The sequence below is a fragment of the Podarcis melisellensis genome (assembly GCF_964234715.1).
Source record: "Podarcis melisellensis genome assembly, chromosome: 4".
NCBI lineage: Eukaryota > Metazoa > Chordata > Lepidosauria > Squamata > Lacertidae > Podarcis > Podarcis melisellensis.
Window position 1 is genome coordinate 100515056 of NC_138531.1, and position 26108 is coordinate 100541163.

The 26108-nt window shown below is 48.7% G+C and overlaps 1 protein-coding gene across 2 annotated transcripts in view; it reads left to right on the forward strand.

The window, feature by feature from the left end:
- Nucleotides 1-26108, forward strand: part of CLPB (ClpB family mitochondrial disaggregase) — an 80209-nt gene that overhangs the window by 38246 nt on the left and 15855 nt on the right. For both annotated transcript variants that reach the window (XM_081909770.1, XM_081909769.1), the window contains exons 6-8: nt 4495-4592; nt 12133-12247; nt 24734-24811. In XM_081909770.1, the coding sequence (XP_081765896.1) occupies nt 4495-4592; nt 12133-12247; nt 24734-24811 (291 nt within the window). The remainder of the gene's footprint in view (nt 1-4494; nt 4593-12132; nt 12248-24733; nt 24812-26108) is intronic.

Here is a 26108-nt window from a genome sequence, read left to right on the forward strand (position 1 = left end):
TGGATGATCTAAAACTACCGTTAACAGCTGGTCTTATGTGGTTACAGACCAGAAAGGAATTGAGAGAACTTGGAAGAGGCGTGTATCCCCTGTAAAGAGAGAGGAAAGGGAGCAATTTTATCATGGAAGGGAAGTGCAACACAGTTCTTTCTAGAATCACAGAGATGGGGTGCTGCAGGCAGCCACCTCGTCCCACCCCTGACTGCTGCAAGTGGGAGGTTGCTCGCCCCGCAGAGCTCCACAGATGCAGGGGCACTGCTTTGAGTCAACAGGGGCTGTTGTGCATAGAGCCATAAGTCCAGATGATGCGAACAGGGTGAAACAAAGTGTCATTCTGCAGGGATCAGCAATCATACGAGAGCTGGTCTGACCCAGAAGACACTTCCTTCTTTACCCCAGTATTTGACAGTGTTTAAGGCAGTGGGTGCTGGAGGAGACTCTTGAGAGTCCCATGGACTGCAAGTAGATCAAACCTCTCCATTCTGAAGGAAATCAGCCCTGAGTGCTCACTGGAAGGACAGATCCTGAAGCTGAGGCTCCAAGACTTTGGCCACCTCATGAGAAGAGAAGACTCCCTGGAAAAAGACCCTGATGTTGGGAAAGATGGCGGGCACAAGGAGAAGGGGACGATGGAGGACGAGATGGTTGGACAGTGTTCTCGAAGCTACCAGCATGAGTCTGACCAAACTGCGGGAGGCAGTGGAAGACAGGAGTGCCTGGCATGCTCTGGTCCATGGGGTCACGAAGAGGCGGACACGGTTAAGGGGTGATATGATAGCCATGTTCAAATATATAAAAGGATGTCACATAGAGGAGGGAGAAAGGTTGTTTTCTGCTGCTCCAGAGAAGCGGACACGGAGCAATGGATCCAAACTGCAGGAAAGAAGATTCCAGCTAAACATTAGGAAGAACTTCCTGACAGTAAGAGCTGTTCGACAGTGGAATTTGCTGCCAAGGAGTGTGGTGGAGTCTCCTTCTTTGGAGGTCTTTCAGCAGAGGCTTGACAACCATATGTCAGGAGTGCTCTGATGGTGTTTCCTGCTTGGCAGGGGGTTGGACTCGATGGCCCTTGGGGTCTCTTCCAACTCTATGATTCTATGACTAAACGACTAAACAACAAGGCAATGGGTGTATACAAAGCCCCTCCCATCAAACCATGCCACATTTTTGCTATGGAGCAGGACCCCATGCCAAGTGGCACACAGCATCCTCCTCTTCATCCCTCTTGATGACTTTAAAAGAGGATTAGACAAATTCATATTGCTGGCTGTTATCCATGATGTCTCCACAGTTGGAGGCAATGATGTATTCAAATACCAGTTGCTGGAAACCACGGGAAAGGAGAGAAGAGGATGCTGGACTGGGTGGTCCAGAAAGCTCTGCTTATGGAAGGAGGAAAGGAGCCAGACTCTGAGAGCTGCCCGTTGCTGTATTTTTTATGTAAACAAGAGTACCTTATTGTGAAATTTGTTGTCGTTATATTAATTATTAACAATTGCAATGCCTTTCTGCACTACGGTGGCCAACAGCAAAATTATCAAGTACAAAATCAATACAAATACGACAAGCAACGAAGGCCAGGAGGAATTAGAACAGCAGGTTGCAAATGGGAGCAGCTATAAACAAAAATGCCACTTTAACAAGCGGCTGCCAACAAACCTAAGGACCAGACTCCCTTTTCGAACATGCCCCCCCCCCAACCCTCCGCCACAATGCGCCGAGATGGGTTTTGAAAGGGATCAGACAGAAACCCGAGGAGGATTGGATCTAGGCATGGGTGGGTCTGTGGGGCTTCCATGTTCAGAGGCAGTATACCTGTGAGTAGCAGGCAAACCAGCTTGGCAGGGGGTGCTGAGGAGTCTTGCCTTTGTGGGGGCCTGTTTCCCAGGTGCTTCCAGCTGGCCACTGCCTGGGACCGAGGCTGCTGGACACCTTCTCTCGCATTTGTATGCTGCCTCCTAAGACAGATTGGCACTCCTCCTGCCGCCCCTCCCAACTTTGTATAGGGGATTTGACAAAGTAGCATCCCAGCTGCAGCCCCCCTGCCCCCCCAGTCAGCCTCTCTCTTGCACATTTTCCTCAAATCCCCCCCCCCCTTGCCCTGCAGTTATTAACAAGCCAAAGCCATCCGGCAGAGCCGCATACATCCATAATCCCTTCCCTCAGCCCTCCGTATTGACAGTTATCTGGAATCTGAAGGAATTCAAGACAAATGATTAAGAGGATGGAGTTAATAAAATTTGAAAAATTGAGACCTGTCAGTCCGCTAAACTTTTTTCAATATCACCGACAGGAACATATTTCCCCAATGAGTGACCTTCTGCAGCTGCTCGGGTCCTGCGCTGCTGGGATGGCGTTGGGAGCGAGCCGGCCTGCTATTTATCAAATATTATAAGCCGGGGCCTACTAATAATATGAGCCGAGCTGGGGAGGGCAAAGGCAGGCAGGCAGGCAGGAAGGAGGAGCCTGGGGCGTTGCCCAGGTGTTGGTTCTCTGCCAGAGACAGCGAGTGGGAGGTGACAAATTGCATCCCATAACGGCTCTGGGAGGTTGGTGCCCTCTCAGCAGGCGTGTGCCCTGTGGTGGCACGGAGCGCAGTCCCTGCTCCTTGGGGCCAGCTGCCCCGACTCTGCAGAGGGGCCGAGGTCAGCCCAGGGCTCTGGGGGGAAAGCCAGTGTCCACCCTCTGCGACGACAGCGATGATGGGTTAGCAAGTGTCTTGACACCCCAGTTATTTATTGAAGCATAATATTTTATTGCCGCCGGTACCGGAGGTGGCCATCGACCGCTTGTGTGAGCCTGGTTCTATCAATTATTGCAGCAATTAGTCAAGTCGTCAAAGCCATTAACAGGGGGATTAGGCCAATATTGGTTAGCCATTATTAATAGATCAACGGGAGGAAATTTAGGGTCTTCCATGAGGAAGGCAGAGCTGGCCTGGAGGATGCTTCCTTGGAGGGGCCCGAGGAAACTTCCTCCTCCTCTTCCAGAAGAGCGCAAAACTGTTGTGTAAGAGAAAGAATTGTGTGTTAGATGTGGGTCACTGTCTCTTTAAAAGATATTGAGTGCCCAGGGCAGGCTGTATATAATCTCACCTGTTCTGATCATACTTTTTATTGGGCGCGACAAGGCTCACAACAGAAATTACTCTGCGTTGGATGTTTATGGAGCACATTTTTCATTCTGCAAGCAAATATAGATCCCTTTATGCCAGATGTTGGAAATAGCTAATCTCCCTCTCCAGGGTTCGTAGCAGCAGATCAGCCAGTGCCAACAACGCCGTGAGAAGGCGACAAGCAGAACGCTGTTCCCGTGGTTTGGAAATTGCACTGCAGGCACCAGGATTCTACTGCGGAGCTGCCTGTTGCTGCTCTCAAAGCCCATTTGTGTGATGTGCGCATAGGCAGCTGCCTTAAAGCACCTCAGAACCTTAGTCCACAGAGGCTGGCATGGTCTTTTCAGACTGGAGGTCTCTAGCTGAGAGAAGCCCCTCTGCCATTTCTCTTGCCCAAGATCCTTTTAGCTAGAGGTTGAACTTCTAACTGCTTGATTCTGAACCTGGGACTTGGTGAGCAGAGCAATCTCCCTTCCACTGAGTACAATTTCCACTCACTCCGGGGTCTTGGTGGACTCTGTCTCTAAGGAAGAGTTATTTCCCCTTCCCTGCAACCAGTAACATGCTCTCTTACACAAACAATTGTTATCCAAGGCCCTTCTTCACGTTCCCCTTCCATGGGAGGTCCAGAAGGTGGAGACAAAAGAGCGTGCCTTTTCGCTGGTGGCTCCCTGCTTCTGCTGTCTCTGGGGCGGCTCGCCTCCCTGGCAGCAGGCAAAAACACTGCATTTTAACCAGGCCTTTGGCTTTTTACTATAGCCTTTTAGAGTGATCTTTTTCTTTGTAAGTTGCTTTGAGTTACTGTGGCAAAAAAGCAATGAATAAATAACAGTAATACTGAGGCTCTTTAAAGGAAAAGCGATCCACCCACAACGAGCCACGAATGAAAAGGTACAGAGGTGAGATTGCACGAGGGCCCTGACCGGAGAGAGCAAAGAGTGGCTAAGGGGCACAGTCCCTTTCACCCCTCCTCTTCCTGCCATCTTTTGTTGTCATGTTGGATATTAGCAGCCCACAGCAGGGCAGTGTCCCACAGCGGAGGCCATGAAGCAAGAGCACCACGCCGAATTGCGGCCACTCCAGCAGGACTGTTGGTGTTCTGTCGGCCCTTGGCGGGAGAGTGGACAGCTTGCTTCTCCAATGGGGTGTTACGTTTGCCCCTGAGTTCTGCAGCTTCCTTTTGCCTAGGCCTCTTGTTCCTGGTGACACATCCCTTTTGCTGTGTGTCCTTTGACATCCATACGTGTCGCCGTTGGTGGCACATTGTCCCTTTTCTGATTGGAGCAAAGGTTAAAGAGGACCCCGGATAGCTCAGAGGCTGTAAGCTGCCCGTCATCTGACTCCATCCCACATGTTGAGCTCTGTCTTTTCCCTTCCAGGTGCCAACCCCCTGCAGAGAAATGAAATGGGGCACACAGCCGTGGATTACGCACGGGAGGGGGAGGTCATGAAGCTCTTGAAAGCGTCCGCAACAAAGGTGAGGATTCAAAGACTTGGCTCTCATGGGTTTATCCCTCCCTCCCTCCCTTTCAGTGCCAAAATCCAGGGGTGGCATAGAAACTGTCCCAGGGTCTTGGCCTCAGAGAGAATGTTGCGAATTCACTCTGTGCTCAGCCGGGGATCAAATCATATTCAGGGAATGGTTTCTGCTGTTAATAAATCCCACCAAAGCATTTCACGTCACCTCCAATGTATGCCTGCCTTCCTGTTCCACCTTTCAGAGAGGTGAGCAGCAAATAAAGGGGTCCGTTGCCCTGCTGTGCCAATTTTCTGAAATTTGGGGGGTGGGTTCAGGGGCAACTCAAGTAGATGCTGGGCCCGCACATGCAATTTGAATGCATCCATGGCTCATGGGACAAAGGTTCTGGGGTCTCACTGGGCTGCTTTGGACACCGACAGCTCCCCTGTTGCTTCTGCAAGAGGCTGGATGTGAATGGGAAGGGTGGCAAACAACCATGCTTGGTGCCACCTTGCTGGCAGTGCGTCCTGTTGTGCTGCCCTCAGCAGAGAGATGGGGTAGAAAATAACTAAGCTTCATTATGCCAGCACTCTTCCTGGTGGCAGGTGCTACGGATGAAGAGGGGAATACACATAAGAATAGCCCATACCACAGCCAGATGCCTGTGGGAAACCCACCAGCAGGATTTGAACACAAGAGCAACTCTCGCCTCCTGCGATTCTAGCAACTGGGATTCAGAAGAATCTCTGCCTCCAACTGCAGAGACAGAACATAGCCATCCGTCATGGCTGGCAGCCATCGAGAGCCCTCCTCCATGACTTTGTCTAGTGGTCTAGCTTGGTGGCCATCACTGCCTCCTGCAGCAGAGAGTCCCACAGTTTAAGTGCAACGTGAAGAAGGACTTCCTTCTATCTGAATCTTCCAACAAGAGGAGGGCCTTTGTGCCATTGCATAAAGGAATGACATTTGTCTCCATGCATCTCAGGGGGCTTCAGAAGGATGAGGAATTGGATGGGTCCCAGCAGTCCTGAGCCTGGTCTTCCGCAGCCCTCTGGAAAATGGGCCCCCAGACAGTAGCTTCCCTTTTATTCCCTCCTCTTCTTCCTGTCCTCACCCTGCTACCAAGAGTCAGGTCCCTCTGTCGCTGTGCCCCATTCCCAGCCCAAATGTGTATGGGCAGGCTCTTGCTGTCACCTTCTTCTTCTTGGGTGATCCCTCGTAGCCAAGTAAGATTGTCTTCCATAAACACAAGTTTTAACCGTGAGTCCGTAAGTGACTGTGGAGGCCAATTCTGGATCTGCACGTCCTTCCACAGTGCGGACATAGGTTTCTGGGCAGGAGTTGATCACAGTGAGGGTTTGCCAAACGTGTTGCTGTCACCACAACCATAGGGGCTCTTTTGCTTCCAGCAACGGTCACTCACTCCGATGTTAATATGCTTTTGCACCGCACAAGGTGGCAGCTTCCAGGGCTAGGGAAGAGGAGCTTGTCCATGCGAGTTCTGCCAAGCGTGTGGCAACCCACCCCCTTGCAAGAGATGGATGCTGTTGGGAATGAGCTGTTGCTGGAGGGAAGCCGTTTGAAATTTTTATAAAGGAAATGTCAGGAGTTGCATGCTTAAATCTCAGCAAGGAGAAGGGAGAGAGAGAGTATCATGCTAACTTGAATGGGTCTCTAGAGCCTTCCTCCATGAAGCAGAGCTGCCCTTTAACTAACTTTTTCTCCACAAAGCCTTTGGATGATGAGGGGGAGACGCACAGATCTGCGCAGAGATGGGTCTTGCTGAAGGAGGCGGCAGCGGGTGCATAAAAATCTCGTGCTCTTTGGGGCTGCTTGGTGATGAATGTGCAGCTGAGGGGGATGTGGTGGCAGAGGGGTTGCCAGTCCTGCTTTCCAGCCCCGCCGAGAGTCTTTGAGAATTTATTGCTCATTTTGATCACTGCTGCGGAATGAATTGGTGGCACTATTAACGGGACAGACACATCCCATCGGTTTTATTTACATATGCTGGTGACAAGAGCAACAAGGAGTCTTCATATGTGAAATCAATTTGTTTTTAGGGAAAAGTCTCCTGATCCAAATGGCCTGCTTCTCGTGAATCAGAGCCACCAGGTCAAGGCTGGAGTGGGCCAGCTAGCGGCTAGGTTGGCTGTTGGGCCTTCCTCCACCTTCTCTCCCAGTTTTCACCACCAGTTGGAAGCCGTTAGCAAGCCTGTCCTCGAAGGGCATGGGTGCTCAGTGGGCGCACCCCACTGGTGCACTCCCCATCACAAAAGTAGATTCCCAAATACTTTTGTGAAAAGGCCATTGCACCTTCCCTCCTAATCTCCAAAGCCTCTTCTCTCTGCAAATCTTCCCGTAATTGGAGCTGTGACTGGGAGGGGTGCCAGCGTCTTTAATGAGCAATAAAAGGAAAAGAACACAATTACCTGCCTCTAAGAAGGATCCCACTGTTGACATCTCAAGGTGAAGCCTCCTGGCAGAACTCATGGAGCATATCTCCAGTTGTAATACTTGGCCTGGAACTCTGGTAAACTCAGGAGTTTGATGGGACAGGTTGGTCCCACCTGTTGCACGGTGAAGGGAAGCTGTCTTATATCTGCTTCCTTGGAAGGTTCAGGATGGAGAAAAGAACTTCACACAGCGCACAATTAGATTATGGAACTCACTCCCACTGGGGGCAGTGATGGCCACCAACTTGGATGCCTTTAAAAGAGGCTTAGACAGAATCATGGAGGAGGAGGAGAGGGCAACCTGTGGCTATTACCCATACTGGCTATTCTCTGCCTCTACAGCTGGAGGTAGCTTCTGAATGCTCGGGTCCTGCTTGCAGAGGGCATTTGGTTGGCCACTGTGAGCAGGTGGCTGCTGCTCTAAATTTGTGGCTGCTTTGCAGTGGGCCTGTGTTATTGTTCTAATGTGTGTGTGTAAAATATGTACATGCATATAATATTTTTTACTTCAGACGTTTTTACACCATATAGCTACATCTCTTTCTTACTCACATCTCTCAGCATGTACATTAAACAAGCCACATAAAATGAAACAATAAAACCATACAATTCTTTATCATAATACTGAACCCTTCCTAAAAATGCTTGCTGGAACAAGAACATCTTCGTGTTGCTGGAGTTCAGCAAAGAAGGTGCATTTCTAATCTCATTTGGGAGGGAGTTCCACAGGTCTGGATCTAGGACACTGCATGCTTAGCTTCTAGTAGTTAAGAGCTGTGTCCACGGGGGACAACTCCCCACAAGATCTCAGTGATTAGGCCGGGATATAATACAATACAGTGGTGGTACTACGGGTTACATACGCTTCAGGTTACATATGCTTCAGGTTACAGACTCCGCTAACCCAGATATATTACCTCGGGTTAAGAACTTTGCTTCAGAAATCGTGCAGTGGCAGCGCAGCAGCAGCGGGAGGCCCCATTAGCTAAAGTGGTCTTCAGGTTAAGAACAGACCTGCAGAACGAATTAAGTTCTTAACCCGAGGTACCACTGGACTTCATTACTTACTGTGCAGCACTTCGTACACCTTGAATGGAAAAGAGGCATTTACATTTCAAGAAATTAAATACAGTGGTACCTCTAGTTTCGAACTTAATTCGTTCCAGAGATCCATTCTTAACCTAAAACTTTTCTTAACTAGAGGTGTGCTTTCGCTAATGGGGCCTCTTGCTGCCGCTGTGCCGCCGGCACATGATTTCCATTCTCATCCTGGGGCAAAGTTCTCAACTCGAGGTAACTCTTCCAGATTAGCGGAGTTTGTAACCTGAAGCGTTTGTAATCTGAGGCATCTGTAACTCGAGGTACCACTGTAATAGCCCATGCCTATGCAAATTTACTTACAGGTAAGGCACACTGGAGCTTACACCCAGGTAAATGTGCCTAGGATTTCAGCCAAAGCTGGGTGCTGTGGCTGCAACCACAATGTCACATAGCAGTGAGTTCCACAGGTTGTTTGCGCATTTTGCAGAGACGCTCACCCTGGCTAGACTGTTGGTTTCAGCATCTAACTCTTGAGTCTCTGCATTTTGAGAAGAGTCCTGTTCCTAGAGGATGTAAATTAAACACAGACAAAAAAGAATCTCACTTCAGTAGGCAGATGGAAAAGAAAGGCAGTTTCCTTGCTGAGGCAGCCCTTTCTGGGGTTTTGCCCACTCTTGAGCTTTTGTGTAGCTCTCTCCCCCTTCCCCCTGCCTTTCCTCCGGCCCGTCAGTCACATCCGATAACATATATATTACGGCAGAGCTGCTCTTATGCATTATTTTCTTTTCAAAATGTAAAGAAAGAAAAGGCAGGAGGAAAAAAATTGGCCTATATATTTGGAAAGACATAGATGTATAGATGGGGCTGGAGTAGTTTGAGGCTGGTGATATATACGGAGCCTGAGGGAGCGACACCATTGGCGCTCTGGATTCAATCCAGCAAGTGCCGTCCCACTGGGATCCGCAAGGAAGTTATTGCTCCATTTTGAAGCATCAGGACTGATGGGGTGTCTCGGTTACAGGGTAGACAGATAACAGCAGCCAAAATTGGATTGGTTGCTATTTATTTTTTTTAACTTCTGTCAAGGTCACTACCGTAACAGGAAAACACCAGAAAAGCCGGCCGGCGGATTGCGCTGCTGGTTTCTCAAGCGGTGGCTTCTGCTGCTGCTTTTGCGACAAGAGCCAGTGTGGACTGTGCTGCTGAGTAGGGGGATCAGACCATGGAGGGTGGTCCAGCTGGTCCAGCGTTCTCTCCCCACCCACCCACAATGGCCAGCGTGACAGTGACAGCCCTCTGCTGTTGCTTCTCCTTAGCAGCTTTTCTTAGAATCCAAGAATCGTTGAGTTGGAAGGGACCTCAAGGGCCATCTAGTCCACCCCTCTGCAATGCAGGAATCGCGGCAAATTCTTCCAATGGCCCTCAAGGTTTTCAGACCTACACCCTTGTGCAAATTAGTTGAAACAAAGCCTGTTTTCTATCTTACTCGTAATCCTGTAATCAAAACCAACACGAAAAGTGATTATGGTGTCGGAACCCTGCAGCCAATAGAAGGAATGATGCGTTCGCCACGATATATTGAGGTTTTACAAAAGAGAGTTATTCCAGAGCTGGAAAAGAGGTATCTTGACGGTACTGGGATATTGCAGCAGGACCTAGCCCTCTGTCACACATCGAAAGTGGTGAAGGAATTCAGGACAGAGCAGCAAAGACAGGTATTTGATTGGCCAGGGAATTCCCTGGACGTAAATCCCATTGAGAATTTGTGGGCTATATGCAAAAGTGCCCTCTGTGCTGTAGACTGTACGACTATGGAGAAGCTCATTCAGGCGCTGATTCAAGTGTGGTACAGGGATCAGAACATCAACAGTGAGTGTTCGAAATTCTTAAACTCCATGCCAAACCGTGTTCAAATGCTGCTTAAAAATAGCGGAGGTCATATCCATTACTAATGTACGCATATGTGAGTTTTGTACATGTACAGTGGTGCCTCGCAAGACGAAATTAATCCGTTCCGTGAGGCTCTTCGTATAGCGGTTTTTTCGTCTTGCGAAGCAAGCCCATTGACAGCTTAGCGGATTAGCGCTACAGCTGTCAAGCGGCTTCCAGCGATCAGCTGTTAAGCAGCTTATCAGCGGAACAGCTGATAAGCGGCTTAGCGGCTTAAGAAAAGGGTGAAAAAAGCGGAAAAAAACCGCGGGGGGATGCAAGATTTTTTTCGTCTTGCGAAGCAACCCCATAGGGGAATTCGTTTTACGAAGCGCCTCCAAAACGGAAAACCCTTTCGTCTAGCGGGTTTTTCGTCTTGCGAGGCGTTCGTCTTGCGGGGCACCACTGTATATGTGAGTTTTGTACAATAAACTACATTGTTTCAATTAATTTGCACAAGGGTGTAGGGCCCATCTTTAATTGAAGCATGCACTTGGGACCCACTTCTTTATTTTATTTTTAACCACATACTTGTATCTTAGATCAGTCGCCTCTCACCCTCCAGCTGAAGGCAAATGCTTTATTTTGAGAAATACCACTTCATTTCCCATGCATCTCAAGCTGAGGAGCCTTCCCTTCCCCCTTCCATGAATCTCAAGAGACACTGTTGGAGAGAGAGCGTGGCCACCCAGTTTGGGTAAAGGTAAAGGGACCCCTGACCGTTAGGTCCAGTCGTGGCCGACTCTGGGGTTGCAGTGCTCATCTCACTTTATTGGCCGAGGGAGCTGGCATACAGCTTCTGGGTCATGTGGCCAGCAGGACTAAGCCGCTTCTGGCAAACCAGAGCAGCGCACGGAAACGCTGTTTACCTTCCCGCCGGAGCGGTACCTATTTATCTACTTGCACTTTGACGTGCTCTTGAACTGTTAGGTGGGCAGGAGCTGGTACCGAGCAATGGGAGCTCACCCTGTTGCAGGGATTCGAACCGCTGACCTTCTGATCGGCAAGTCCTAGGCTCTGTAGTTTAATCCACATAGTGAGTGGGCTAAATCTCTTAATTTGAAGATCATCAGTGCAAGGCTGTGTAGTAGGGAAAGGTCAACTTACTGCCTGCTCACCTGCTTCTTCCCAGTGCCCCCCCAAAAGAGCCAGTGTACCCCTAGGTCTCTCTCTGGCACATAGAGAAGCTGCTCTAGAAGAGAGGTCCCCGGTTTCCTTCCCTTGGGTGCTGGTTTTTAACCCTAGAACCCAGTGATGGCACTAGGTTGGATAGCTGTAAAAGTAAGAGCTGTTTGACAGTGGAACAGACTCCCATGGAAGGTAGTGGATTCTCCTTCTTGAAGCAGATGGCCATCCACCAGGGACACACATAGGGTAGGGCATTTTCAGCCACCCCAGGCTTTCTCTGTCTTCCTTCCCCTCTCTCCTGGTTTTGTGCTGCACTTTAAAATGCCCCCTCTTTTACATACAAAATATTTAAATCATAATGTTATTTTCATGCACCTTCTTTCCTTCGACTTCCCCATACCTCCCTTTCGCTGCATCCTTGTTTTACAGTTCTTTAGCAACCCATTAGTCAGTTTATCTACTAGTTCCCTTCCATTAATTTTCCTTAAACTTATTAGTTACAGCTGTAATTCTCTAGTTCTTACCCCTTGACATCTTAACACTCCTCAATTTTACAACAATTTTTAAGATATATTTTGAATTTTTTCCAGTCCTCTTCCACTGTCTCTTTCCTCTTTCTGTTTTGTTTGTGTGTTTTTATTATGTGTTTAAAAAATGAATAAAAATTATTTAAAAAAATAAAATGCCCCCTCTTTTTTGGAGGCTCTGCGGTGATTAAGCTTTTTAAAATTAAGTTCCCACTGGTTCATTTTTGTGACTTTTCTCTGCCGCCATGCGTGCAATTCTGATTGTTTTCCTTGCATATTCATTTTACATGTGTCTGACTCACGTTTTCTAAAAGCATTGGACGTACGGTGGGCTATAAATGTATTAAAATGGATAAACACATTCTTCCTATACCCAGCTAACCTCACGGCAGGTGATAGAGAAGCTGGTCGCATGGATGTCCTTACAGCATGGATGTTGGGGTATCTTTTTAAGAGAGCAACTTCTTTTCCTCTCCACAGTTCCAGGAAGAGCAGCGCAAGAGGGAAATAGAGGAACGGCGAAGGTTCCCGCTGGAGCAGAGACTCCGGGAACATATCATTGGCCAGGAGAGCGCCATAGCAACTGTTGGAGCTGGTAAGATCTGGGGCTCTGATTTGATTAGCCTTCTGCTCTGCAAATCCTGCAGAGAAGCTGGAAGGGGGTTAGTTAGTGTGTGTGCACCCACACGTGTGTGTCACATAAATGTTATGCTATAATTTTATTTAGAACGTGTGTGTGCACAAAACAGTCAAGAATACCTTAAGCTGCAAAGCCGAGAATTTCAGCTTTTAAAAACTTTTATTCTTGTTTGTGGAGAGTCGCTTTTTTAATTGCTGGGTTTTTTTTCTTTGCCTGAGATGAAATCCAGGAAAATACAAGGAATTTTGTCACCAGTGAAGGTCTGGGCAGCATTGTGTGTTGCAGCTGCCTACAGCTATAGCACATAACCCTGCAGTTTGGCATCTGGCACAGAATTCTGACTCCTGAAAATGTCAGAATTCGTATCTGGAAAGAAAAATGCATTTTACTTCCTAGGATTGCAGGAATAAGCTTGGGAAGTATGTTCCTCATGAAATCATAGATGCCATGGGAAGGACACAGAACCAGGGGTTTCCGTTCCCTTGGTCTGCAACAGTGGACCAGATGAGAGGAATGAAACGAAAGATGGAGCCATAGCATGGTGGTGGCCATGATCCTTTGGCCAAAAAGCTGGGGGCGATAAGAGTTGGAATCCAGATCCTCCTTAGCATCCTCTCAAACGGAACCATTTTTTCAAATGATCTCTTAGCCACACTGAATAGAGCACTATTACTACTGCGCTGCTTGTATTAGGAAAGGAAGCTCCTCTTATTGCAGTGTATAATTGCTTCAGCCTTTCTGGCTGTAGCATTACTTGGCTGGCTTTTATTCCAGATTGGAGTTTTTTAAAGCAATATACACATTGCAACTAATAATAATAATATTAATAATAAAATTTATTTGTACCCCGCCCATCTGGCTGGGTTTCCCCAGCCACTCTGGGCGGTTAAAATCTTTCTCTGTGCATCCCACTCTGCTGGTGAGAGCAGGGTGTGCATTGTGAGTAGTGCTTTTTCCCCTGGAAAAACAGGCTCTGGTACACACCATGAAGTTATTGCATTAAGTGCTACACTTTTTAACAACAGAAAGAGGTGCCGGTACTGCATACCCTTGAGTACCCCCAGGGGGGAAGCACTGGTTGTGAGAGACAGGATTGTACGCCGTGTGTTTTAGTGGTACCTTGAGATAGCAAGGAAAGGACATTTTTCCTCCCTGACCTGCTAGTTTTCTGTGTGCAGGCTTTCTTCCGTTCTGTTTTGTTGCAGGGGGGAGCGTTCAGTCACGTGAACCTCCCGCTTCCAGGCAGAAGGGGTACAGGGCACACCCAAATTAGCCACTTTATTCAGAGCTAGGCTTTGTCGGTTTTGCAATCCATTACAAAGTTTCTCATGGGTCGCCTTCCAAGAAAGAAAAACTTTTGTCTCTGGACTGGCCTTCAGAGAATGCGGCAGAGTCACAAATAAAGTTGAAATGTGGGGTGGATTCCGAGTGTCTGCTCAGCGCATGCCCATCCTCGGGACCCAGAGGGTGCTGCTCTCCCAATTAAAGTCACTCTATGTCCTGCAGCCTGTCACAGGAGACAGGTCCCTCTTCCAAAACAGAGAGATCTTTGGAGCTTGGGACTGCACTGGGAGGCAGAAACAATGCGAACGACTTCAGGGCCTCGGAAAGTATCTCTCTGCCCTTCTCCCGGAGTCCATTGTGTAGTAAATAAAGAATATTAAAACTCTTTGTCAACCTCCTGTTACTGAAATCTCCCCCTGTTGCGTTTGCGAGACCATTAACGGCGATAAATGGAAGGAAGGGGATGTGGGCTGTTGAAACCTCTCTTTATCTTTTAACTGTGGCCAAAGGCCAGGCTGAGGAGCCCCAGAAGGCAGAAACTGATCCTAAGCACGTCCTAATGGGCAGTCCTGCCCCTGCCTGAGTCAGGGATGGTTCACACAACCTACTCCCTGGCGGGAACCATCCTCACAGCTCTGCAGAGAGCCCAGCAAAGGCCTCTTTTGGCATGTTAATATGAGTCATGAAAGACTGGAGGAGAGAAGTTGAGTACAAGTCCGGCTGGCCGCCTCATCGCCGGAAATCCCAGCTCCCAGAACCTGCAGCCCTCCAGAGGTTTTGGACTACAACACCCTGTTGTAGCAGATCGGGGAAAGCGGAGTTTAATGTAGAACAGAGTGAGCCATATTAACATGTCACCTGGCTTTGGACTCTTGTCTTGGATGAAATAATAGGAGCTATTCAACATTCCTTCCAGTTTATTGATTTGGGGGTTCCTTCCAATTTAATGATTGGGGGGGGGGGGGGAGAGAGGCAATCAAACTTGTGATGAGCTTGAAAATAAAAGGGGCCGGGCCTGCGAAACCACTGAAGCTTGATAGAGCCTAAGCGAAGCCCTTCTTGGTAGAGCATCTATATTCTCCGTCGCTGTTTATGCTGCCTCACGGCTGGGATGAGAAGAATGAAATCAGGGAGAATGAATATTGATGTGCGGATTTGATAAATTTGAATAATTTGTAATGATCGTATCCTTCATGTTTTCAGTGCGTGAGCCTTCCTGGGCACTGCGCAAAGATCCAATCAAAGGCCTTGTGCCTTCAGGCAAAAATAGTGCAGAAAGTGGCATTTTTCTGGTTGCAGAATTTGCGTTTGGGGGCAGGAGACGGTGGGACGCTTATGACTCTGGTCATCAAAGCAAATGGTGACTCGTCATTTGGTTCGGCCGCTTGCAGGCAGTGGAGGAGAAACCTGAATGGAGCATGTGGGACACAGCTGAGCAATAGCTGAGACCCCATGAAAAGTGGGCAAGGCCCCTCAAGCCCCTTCCCGCCTTTGCTCTGCCACTGCCTCCAGCTTTTTAAGCATCTTTCTGCAAGCATGCGTTCTAGGGACATAAGAAAGAGCTTGGTTTCTCTAGCATCTGACGGGCCTGGGTGGCCCAGAGCCGTGCTGTAAATGAAGATCGCGGGACGTAGTTTGGGCCTTGGGTTTGGGAGGGCGAGGCTCTCTCCTGCAAAGGCACCACATGTGCACCCTGGTTAGAGAAAGGCTGTGCCTGGAGGCAGCAGCGGGGGCTAATTAGGGAGCTTTGATTAATGGGCAGGGCCTCTCTCTGACACAGGTGGTGGTGGGGCTCGCGAGAGCAGCTGCCTTCATGGAACTTCCCTTTATTGAATTAGGCAGGACCAGGCGCACTCTGCCTCGGGATATCGCGCCAGGAAGGGGAGGCTTGCTGGTGCTTTTGCTGCCGCCTGCCCTGATGGTCCCAACCTGTTAAGCTTTGACGTGGGTGGGAGGGGGTGTTCTTGACACACATACCCAGTTACTCTGAGTAGCCCATCTTTCAAGAGGGGCTTTCAAACACAGGGCACACTTGGCATACCTCCTGACTGCAAAGCGACTGCTGTGCTCCCAGTCTAAACGCTGCAGCAATGTGCCCCCCACCCCATGCCAGTGCACGTTGGTGTGGGGAGAGGAGTGTCAGGAAGCAACCCTTAATTCAGCTGCTAGCTTGCTAGCTCCTCATGCTCCATCTCAGGACACAGGATGGTTGACAGTTGTCAAGCAAGCTTTCTTTGACTTGCATTTAGGGGCATACCTGGCACCTGCTTTCTTGCTTCAGTGGGCTCCCTGGGACCCAGTTTGTGGAGCCCGATCCGAGGCTCACAGCTTACATTCAGTCTGTTGTCTTCTAGCCGGTTGTTTTGCTGCTTCTGCCCAGTGTGGTTGCCCAGGGCATCAACTTCATCGGCAGAGAGAGAAAGTGCATTCAGGTTTTTGGGGGAGCAAGAGTTGACTTCATGCAACAACAAGAGGATGTTTCCAAGGGATGCCCCAGAATATGAGAACATAACAAGAGCCTGCTAGGTCAAGCCAATGCCCCATCTGGTCCAGCATTCTGTTCTCACAGGATCCGAGCATGAGAGCAACTCTCCCCTCCATCAGTCTCTAGCAGCTTGTGTTCAGAAGCATTGCTGCCTCGGGGCAGAGCAAAACCACCATGGCTAAGAAGCCTTTCACAGCCTTATCCTGCTCCTTAAATTTGCTTAATCCTCTTTCTTAAGCCATCCAAGTTGGTGGCCATCACTTCTTCCTGTGGGAGCAAGTTCCATAGTGGAAAAGGATGAAGACGAATGGTCAGTAGTGGATGCAGACATGCATACAGTGGTGCCTCGCAAGACGAAATTAATCCGTTCCGTGAGGCTCTTCGTATAGCGGTTTTTTCGTCTTGCGAAGCAAGCCCATTGACAGCTTAGCGGATTAGCGCTACAGCTGTCAAGCGGCTTCCAGCGATCAGCTGTTAAGTGGCTTATCAGCGGAACAGCTGATAAGCGGCTTAGCGGCTTAAGAAAAGGGCGAAAAAAGCGAAAAAACCCCGCGGGGGGATGCAAGATTTTTTTCGTCTTGCGAAGCAACCCCATAGGGGAATTCGTTTTGCGAAGCGCCTCCAAAACGGAAAACCCTTTCGTCTAGCGGGTTTTTCGTCTTGCGAGGCGTTCGTCTTGCGGGGCACCACTGTAAATGAGCAGCCACTTGCATAGCTGTGCTGTGTTGCTTTCCCACTTATTTGGTGGGTGTTTTGTTTGTAGTAGGAGCTTGTAGTTGCCTACACTGACTGGCAGCAGCTGTCCTCAGTTTCAGACCAGGAGTCTTTCTCAGCCCTGCCTAGAGCTGCCAGGGGTTGAGCCTGGCACCTTCTTGCCAGGTGTTCTCCCCACTGACCTTTGGCCCTTCCTGTAGAGCAGCACGTTGGCTTAAAGTTTAGCACACTTTTCTTGGTGCAGAGTGGGAGTGGGCTGGCGGCAGGAATCTGCCCCTGTTTCTGCCTTGACCCCTTTGGCCACCACCTTCCTGCCCGGCCGACCCACATCTGCTCATCGGACTGAGCCACCGCAGCAGTGGGGGAAGCCAAGCAGGGTCCCTTGCATGCCAGTGCCTTGCCTCGCAAGGGCAAAGTTGGTCTTTGGTTCATGCCCGAAGGACGTCGCCCCTTTGGCGTCACGAGCCCGGCCAGGCCAAGAAACCCCACAGAATGAATTGATTTGATAAATGGACATTTATTACACTCACAAATTGGCTGAAACCAATTTTGGTCACGTCAACCCCTGATAACTGCTGGGGTATTGATTTGTGTAAAGTAATACAGTGAATTTATCAGTTCAATAGCCAGCTTGAAAGGCCTCTCAGAGACCCAGCGCTGTGGCGGCTCTGCAGTTACGGAGGGCAAAAGAAAGCCCAGGCTGGAAAGAGCTCTGGAGTCAGGGAGGCCCAAGGTGGCAGCGTCTGCCTCCTTCCCTCCCTCTCTTGTACCCTTTCTCTCTCTGCTGCTCCCAGAATTTCAGCCAGGACTGCTGTGCCTTAGTTCCTCCATAGCCTTCTTCAAGAGTGAGGAGAGCGTAGCCTTGCAGAGAGCGGATCTGCCTAAAATAGGGGTTGGATTCCCTCCATGGCCAGGTGGTGCAGATGTCCTGGACAGCTCAGTTGGTTACAGCGTGGTGCTGATAACGCTGGGACAGCTGCATTTTCCTGCATTGCTGGGGGTTGGACTAGATGATCCTCAGGGTCCCTCCTAACTTTACAATTCTATTATTCTACGTTGAGCCACCGGCGTCTTAACTGCCACTTCAGCTGGTCTTTGCTCTGTTGCTAACCAACTCTTTCACCTTCCAATCCTAGGCAGTGCTGCACAGTGTAGCTATCAAATTATTTTTATCTTCAGAAAAAACCCTTGCTGTCTTTTTCCTGGTTGGCTTTTGCAGCAGCCCTGCCAGGCAGACCTCCATTATGCCCATTTTGCAGATCGGGAACTGAGGCCGAGATCACCATGGTGGTCCAGGTCTCCCAATTTCGAAATTGCTAGTGAGTAATTATGAGTTGCTTTGTGCCCTTTGCTCAAAGTCAATATAAAAAATATGTTTCCAAGGGATCTTGCAAGAGTATCGCAGAACCTTGCATTTTACCTGTGGAATTTCAACCAGCCAGCCTTCAGCCACTTATGTTTGAAATCACATGAGTTAAATGTGCTTAAGATGTGGCCGTGCTATAATGCTTCTGAATAGCAGTTTTCAAAGACCCGCAGGAGGCGGGGAGTGGTCTTGCACTCTTATGCTGTGATCTTGCTTGGGGGGTTCCCCACAAGCAACTGGTTCGCCACTTTGGGAACAGGATGCTGGGCTCTATCGGCCACTGGCCTGATCCAGTAGCCAGGCTCTTCTTCCATTCTTATGGAAATGAAGGAAATGTTCAAGATGACTTTGCTCCAGAAGGGGAAGGGCAAGGAAGGAAAGCAGAGCCCTCAGAACCACCACCACCCAGCTGCCGAAACTCCTGCTCAGCACCACCTCCACCTGCCAAGATCTTGCTAATCACTCTCCAAACACTTCCACGCATATCCCTTCAGGTGTGAAGAGTTAACATTTGCTTCTTTTTTAAAAAGAAGAAGAAGAAAAAGGCCGAGCTCCTTCCCCTTCTAAATCCCACACTTTTCATGGTATGACTCTGGTCATGTCAAACTGCTCCTTCCTTTTGCACAAGGAGGAAGTGGCGTCGGCACCCTCTCCCAAAACAATCAGTTGAGCAAGGCCTGATTCTGGCCTCAAATTTTCTTGCTTTCATTTTAAAAACACATGGAAGGAAACAGGCAGAAAACATTCAGAGATGCTCATCTCTCTCTCTCTCTCTCTCTCTCTCTCTCTCTCTCTCTCTCTCTCTCTCTCTTGTTGAAAGGATCATTATTTGGAGCCCCGTGTCTGGAAAAGCTCACTGGCCCTTCTCCAGAGTTCGTCCTCTGCCTCTGGGTGCTTCTGGACATGCCGTCCACATTGCCCTTCTCCGCAAGAAGCACAGTGGCCTGTTTTCAAGCATCTGGTGGTTCTCATTTGCGCTCTCTCACTCTCTCTCTTTCTCTCTCCTTCTGTCTGCCTTTCCCTCCCCTTCCATTATCCTACTCGGCTATCACAAGATATATCTTTTGCTCGTCATTCTTTTCAAGCTTGGCATTTCGCCTACTTTTAAGGAGCGCCTCTGTCAAGCGTAATACGTCGCATCTCCGGTCTCGCTGACCTCTGTCAACCGCCAAGACAGGGCTGAGTGGAATTTTAAAAAGCCGCCTGTGCAGGTGAGCGTTCTCTGCAAGGAGGCCCTGTCTATCACAACAACCTGGCGCCCTTCTGGGCATCTCCCATCAGCCCCATCCAACGCACCAACGGGGGAAGGCTGCAAAATACAGCTCCTGCAGCACCCTCTCTTCTTTGCACAAAGTATCACAAAACACTTTGGCAACTGGCAGCAACTCTCCAGGTTTCCAGGCAGGGTGCCTCTCCCAGCCCTACCTGGAGGTACCTGGAATTGCAGTGAGATGTTCTGCATGCAGACCAGGTCCTCTGCCCCTGAGCTATGGTTCTACAGCTTTTGAGAAGTGCGTTGGAAGGCAGAGGCCTTGTTCTAAATAGGACTGGAAACTGGGAAGACCTTCATCAGATGAGGCGTCACTGCCTCTCCTTGATGTATCAGTACCTTTTCAGCCCAAGGAGCATGGGAAGCTGTCGTGGCGTGTGAAGTCAGGACATTGGTCCACCTAGGCTGGGGATATTTCCCCTGAATGGCAGCAAAGAGTCCCTTTCCTGGGTTGTTCTCCAAGCCCATTTGTCTGCCTGTGATTGCATGTTAACTGGAGATGGCAGGGACTGAACGCGGGGCCTTCTGCATGCAGCTGTTGCTGAGCACGTGATGTGGAGGAGAGGTCGGAAAGGTTCTGTGGTGGCTGGAAGCTAAATTGCTGATGTGCCCAGCAGTCCTATGGGCAGGTTTTGAATCTGAGATTATTCTTTTAATGCGGCACTGATCCCTTTGACCCTCCCCCTTTTCTTCTGTCCCTTGAGTTCTTTTAAGTTTAGAATATAAGGAGAAACTGCTGAATCAGGCCATGTAGCACAGCATCCAGTTCTCACAGTGGCCAGCCAGATGCCTCTTTGGGGAAACCCACGAGCAGGAGTCGTGCACAAGAGGAATCTTCCCCTCCTGCAGTTCTGGAGGCAGAGCATAGCCATTCTGGCTAATAGCCATCAGTAGCCCTCTCCTCCTCCATGAATTTGTCTATTCTCCATTTAAAGTCACCCTAGTTGGTGGCTGTTACTGTCTCCTGTGGGAGAGAGTTCCACAGTTCCCTCTCCTTCTCCATGAATGTGTTTGATCCTCTTTTAAAGCACCAGGAAAGGACAAACGAAAGAATGACTGAGAGCTGCCATGGCTTCATCTTTCTGTCTTGGAGTGGCTATGTACTGTATTTTTCGCTCTATAAGACGCATCAGACCACAAGACGCACCTAGTTTTTGGAGGAGGAAAACAAGGAAAAAAATATTCTGAATCTCAGAAGCCAGAACAGCAAGAGGGATCGCTGTGCAGTGAAAGCAGCAATCCCTCTTGCTGTTCTGGCTTCTAGGATAGCTGTGCAGCCTGTATTCGCTCCGTAAGACGCACACACATTTCCCCTTACTTTTTAGGAGGGAAAATACGGTATTTTAATTAAGATCACCAGCACACAGAATAGCATTGAGGCAGGAGGGGAACACAAGTCTTAGCACCAGGGAACTTTCAATATAAATTGTAATTTGGGGGGGGCTATTTTATGTATTTAACAAAATAAAGTGGTATCATGGGCTCAGGTGGAATGGCTAACAGACGGTGACTATGAGAAGAGCTTTCTGGATCAGGCCATTGCCCCACATGCGGGCATGGATGCACTGTGGATGCAAACATGGCAGTTTAGTAGCAATTTCCAAATTCCTTTGGCTTTCTCATGGAGTGTGGCTACTGGTACATTAGTCACCGAGCTGCTGGATCATCCTCTCCTGCTGGGTCCATAGTTCCTCAAACGCTGGCAAGCAGAAGTGGCTTCACCTCAGTGTTGCGTTTACAACTCGGAGGGCCCAATAAAAAAAAGATCTGGGTGGTGAATGTGGCACATAGAGCAGCTGGCATGGTTTGGAGGTTTGTGGCACCATTTTTCATGCTGTGTGCTGACTTTCCTGGGTGGCTTTGGCATGCTGAAGTGGTCCTCTGAATGTTTCAGAGCACACCAAGATGGCGCCTCGCCCTGTCCTGACTGAACACTGCTTCTTGAACATTTTCCAGGAGAGGAAGAGTCACGGTCAGGACACGGATCAGGGGGTTCAAGATGCTGCTTCCCCATGCCAGAGCAACCCAGGAAAGCCAGCCTTGTGGTGAGTTGTGCACCTCTGAGAAAAGGGAAGTGGGGGTTGAATAAGTTTTCAGCCACAATTTCACAGAGTATGTGCAGGGAGTTTGTTTTTAAACGTATTTACATGCTGCCAATTCATAAAACAATTTATACAAATTAACATAAAACGCCATTAAAAATCCTGCCAAGTTGTGTCAGGAAGAGTCTGTTCTGCAACTTGCATAAATTAAGCAAAATTGCCTGCATGCTTTTGTTTTGCATCATTTATTCTGTTGGGGGCTGCTTGCTGAGGCAGACAGGGGGCACAGCGTTGTAGCTTCACATCACTGCAGCTCAGAAACCCAGCTCCTGCCCACATGCTTTTTCAAGCCTGTTTTCATCTATGAAGACAAGAGCTTCATAGAGTTTTTGAAGCAAAAGCTGATTTTCTCAGAAGGCTAAAGCAGGAATCCTGCGCCAGGCATTATACAATCCTACCTTGGGTTACAGATGCTTAAGGTTGTGCGCTTTCGGGTTACAGACGTGCCGAAACCTGGAAGTACCAGAATGGGTTACTTCTGGATTTTGGCGCATGCACAGAAGTGCTAAATCGCTCTTTGCGCATGTGCAGAAGTGCCGAATCGCAACCCGTGTGTGAGCATACACGTTACTGTGGGTTGCAGGCACTGGAGGATCACGTTTGCAACCCGAGCGTCCATTGTACAGTCATACCTTGGGTTGAAGTAGGTTTGGGATGAGTATTTTCGGGTTGCGCTCCGCGGAGACCCGTAAGTAAAAGAGTGCGTTACTTCTGGGTTTTGCCGCTCGCGCATGCACAGACGCTCAAAATGACATCATGCGCGGAAGCGGCGAATCACCAGACACGCGGACATGTGTTGTGTTCGCTTCAGGATGCGAACAGGGCTCCAGAACGGATCCCGTTCGCATCCAGAGGTACCACTGTACTTGGATGGAAGGACAGAATCCAGGCAGCCACATGTGGAATCGACAGGGCATTTCTTGGGTCAGAACTCACAAGCAAATATTTATTTAGGAACACTGTACCCCACTTCTCACTATTTTGCCATTTTCTAAAGAGCTCTCTGGAGCTTCTCCTGGTGCTGCGCTGAGGCACCGCCCCTTCATTTTCTCTGCTCTCCCCGGTAGCCCAAATGCCCCAGTTCCAACTTCCATATAACGCTGCACATCCCACCCCCAAAAAGAATGTCCACTGATTACATCCCTTAGGCACCAGCGACAAGTGTTGAAGAACATAAAGAGAGCCTGCTGGATCAAGCCAATGAGCTTTTTGGCCAGCATCCTGTTCTCACAGTGAACAGATAATAGAATTGTAGAGTTGGGAGAGACTCCAGTGGTCATCTAGTCCAGCCCCAGCCTGCAATGCAGGAATCTCAGCAAAAGCATCCATGGCAGATGACCAGCCAACCTCAGTATAAAAACCAAATAAAATAAAGTATTGCACTTGGGCAAAAAAAATGAGAGGCACAAATACAAGATGGGGGCCACTTGGCTTGAGAGCAGTACATGTGAAAAGGATCTAGGAGTCTTGGTTGACCACAAACTTGACAGGAGCCAACAGTTTGACGCGGCAGCTAAAAAAGCCAATGCAATTCTGGGCTGCATCAATAGGAGTATAGCATCTAGATCAAGGGAAGTAATAGTGCCACTGTATTCTGCTCTGGTCAGACCTCACCTGGAGTACTGTGTCCAGTTCTGGGCACCACAGTTCAAGAAGGACACTGACAAACTGGAACGTGTCCAGAGGAGGGCAACCAAAATGGTCAAAGGCCTGGAAACGATGCCTTATGAGGAACGGCTAAGGGAGCTGGGCATGTTTAGCCTGGAGAAGAGGAGGTTAAGGGGCGATATGATAGCCATGTTCAAATATATAAAAGGATGTCACATAGAGGAGGGAGAAAGGTTGTTTTCTGCTGCTCCAGAGAAGCGGACACGGAGCAATGGATCCAAACTACAAGAAAGAAGATTCCACCTAAACATTAGGAAGAACTTCCTGACAGTAAGAGCTGTTTGACAGTGGAATTTGCTGCCAAGGAATGTGGTGGAGTCTCCTTCTTTGGAGGTCTTTAAGCAGAGGCTTGACAACCATATGTCAGGAGTGCTCTGATGGTGTTTCCTGCTTGGCAGGGGGTTGGACTCGATGGCCCTTGTGGTCTCTTCCAACTCTATGATTCTATGACCTCCAAGGAAGGAAAGTCCACAACCTTCCGTGGGAAACCTGGAAGCAGGATTCAAGCACTAGGGAAACTCTCCTAATCTGTGGTTTCCAGCAGCTGGCATTCAGAAACATTGGTGCCTCCAACTGTAGAGGCAGAGCAGAGCAGAACCATCATGGCTAGTAGCCATCACTGCCTCCTGTGGAATTGAGTTCCAAAGGTGAACTGTGTGCTGCGTAGAGAAATCCTTTATTTTATGTGTCCTGTCCTTTGCTTTAATGCAGCAGCCAGACTTTAAGCACAGCCACTGAATGTAAACAAATGCTGCCCCCTTGTTCTCATGCGGTCACTTTTTCCTTCCCTTTTTTAAACGCTGTGCATGTGCTGTGATCTGAGAGTGCAAATCTGCGGTCGGGGTGCCAAGAGCAGCAGGATCCACAGGGAAGCTGTCTGCCCCAGAGGGCAGGTTTGGGCAACCCAGAAGTTTTAAGTGCTGCTCCTCTGCAAAGTAGATCCTTTTGTGTTCCAAACCCATCCCATGTTTCCCTGGCATATCTCCCTTGCATCGTCCTCCATCCTAGCACCATTATTTACTGCGGCCCATGAGTCTTCACAAGGCTGCCGTGACCTTGAATTCAAGGCTTCCTTCCCGTTAGCGTCAGAGGGGTAGCAAACTTCTCCTTCCCCGGTCTTTGTGTACGAAGGTGGCGCTTTCAAGCTGGCGAGCTATTGAGCCTCTAGAATCTCTCTTTCCCCCAACCCTTTATCCTCCCCTCTCGGTCCACCCGACAGGTCCCTTTCTGGTTCATTCAGTGTCCATCCTCCCTCCTGTTTCCCTGGCAACGCTGAGTGCACATCCTGGAAAACTTTATCCGAAATCTGCTCTGGGCAGCTTTCCAAATCCATGCTAACCTGATTAGGTATCTCTGGGGGCCTTGCTGGCTAATCAAATTAGGTAGCTCTAATGGCAGCGAAGACTTTGAGTGGGCAGAGAGCAGTAAAACATAGTGTATACTTAGTGATAATTATACTTGCTGTTGTGTCATTGATTTATATGCCTTTCCCTTTTTTATGTGCCCAGATATATAACCCCTTCCTTTGTTTTTCTTGCATTTTCGATTGCAGCCATTCGGAGGAAGGAAAATGGCTGGTATGATGAGGAGCATCCCCTGGTTTTTCTCTTCTTGGGATCGTCAGGAATAGGTAAAGTCAGCGTCCTTTTTTTCCTTCTTTCGTTTTTGGGGGGATGATGCAGGCTGGTCCAGCCCCAGAAATAACGCCAGTCCTGCTTTTTCCACACATGCTAGAGATAGAATAACCAAAGATAATGCACCACAGATGGGCCAGAAATCTCAAGTCTAGTTTTCAAATTCTTTTCTGGGCTCAAGTAAAGGTTTTTCAGTCCACACCTTCTCCCTGCCCAGACACTGCCAGTGGTTCAAGTCATCGGCAAACACCACTTTCTATAACAAATAAGTTGCAACAGCATAATAGTGGCTGAATGTGAACTATCCCAAATTCCAAAGTGAGAAAATCACACTAGGTACAATATTCATGTGAAACATAGAATTTTTATTATTATTATTCAGTTATAAAAATATTTGTATACTGCTGTGTCATTTAAAAAAACCCACACCACCAAAGCAGTTTACAGAAATAAATGCATAAAACCATGCAATAAAACCATTAAAAGGGTAAAAACAGACATCAATTCACCAGGATCATTCCCTATTTGAAAATCCTAAATCGTAGCATCATCCCAGAAGTCATCAAGAGTTGTATTGCCTTTCGCAAGCTTCTTGCCAGCTCCAGGAAAGGATGGCCCCGGGAAGAGCTGTATGTGTTGCCAAGGCATCCACACACCCCAACCACCAAACCGAACTGGCACCCTGAGATCTGATTCCATTTTTGAAAGACAGAAGCACGTTTGTAGTTCCTCTTGCAGAGCAAAGATTGAGAAGGGTCCAGCAAAGACAAGGAAGCTAGAATGGACCAGGAAGAGCCTTCTCACTGGAGTAAAATCATGGGTGGGGAGGGCAAGGGGACCCAAGGCCCAGTCAGCATTCTGGACCCCTGTGTTGTTTTGGGTTCTAAGCTCTGATTAGCACCAACCATGGCTTGGCATGGGGTCTGAATTGAATCACCCCTTCTGAGACACGGAACCAGTGTTAGAAACTGGGATAGAAAAGCTAGGAGCCAAATGGCTCCTGGGACCAGAGTTGTGGGCGCCAAAACAGAATGTCTAGATGCCACGGGGCGGGGGGGCAGTTAATATATGTTTAATTTGGTGTTGGCAATAAAAATATTAGTAGCATACTTCAGTTTCCAAAATACTCTACTCTTTATTATTAAACTCCTTAACATATTGTCTGTCCTTAACATATAATTTGAGGCTTCAAAGCACATACATTTCAGTAATCCTTGAGTGTCAGCCAGGCGCAAAAAAAAAATGGCACCCACCAGACTTTTTGAGGTGCTTTTTGGCACCCTGCTAATTCCA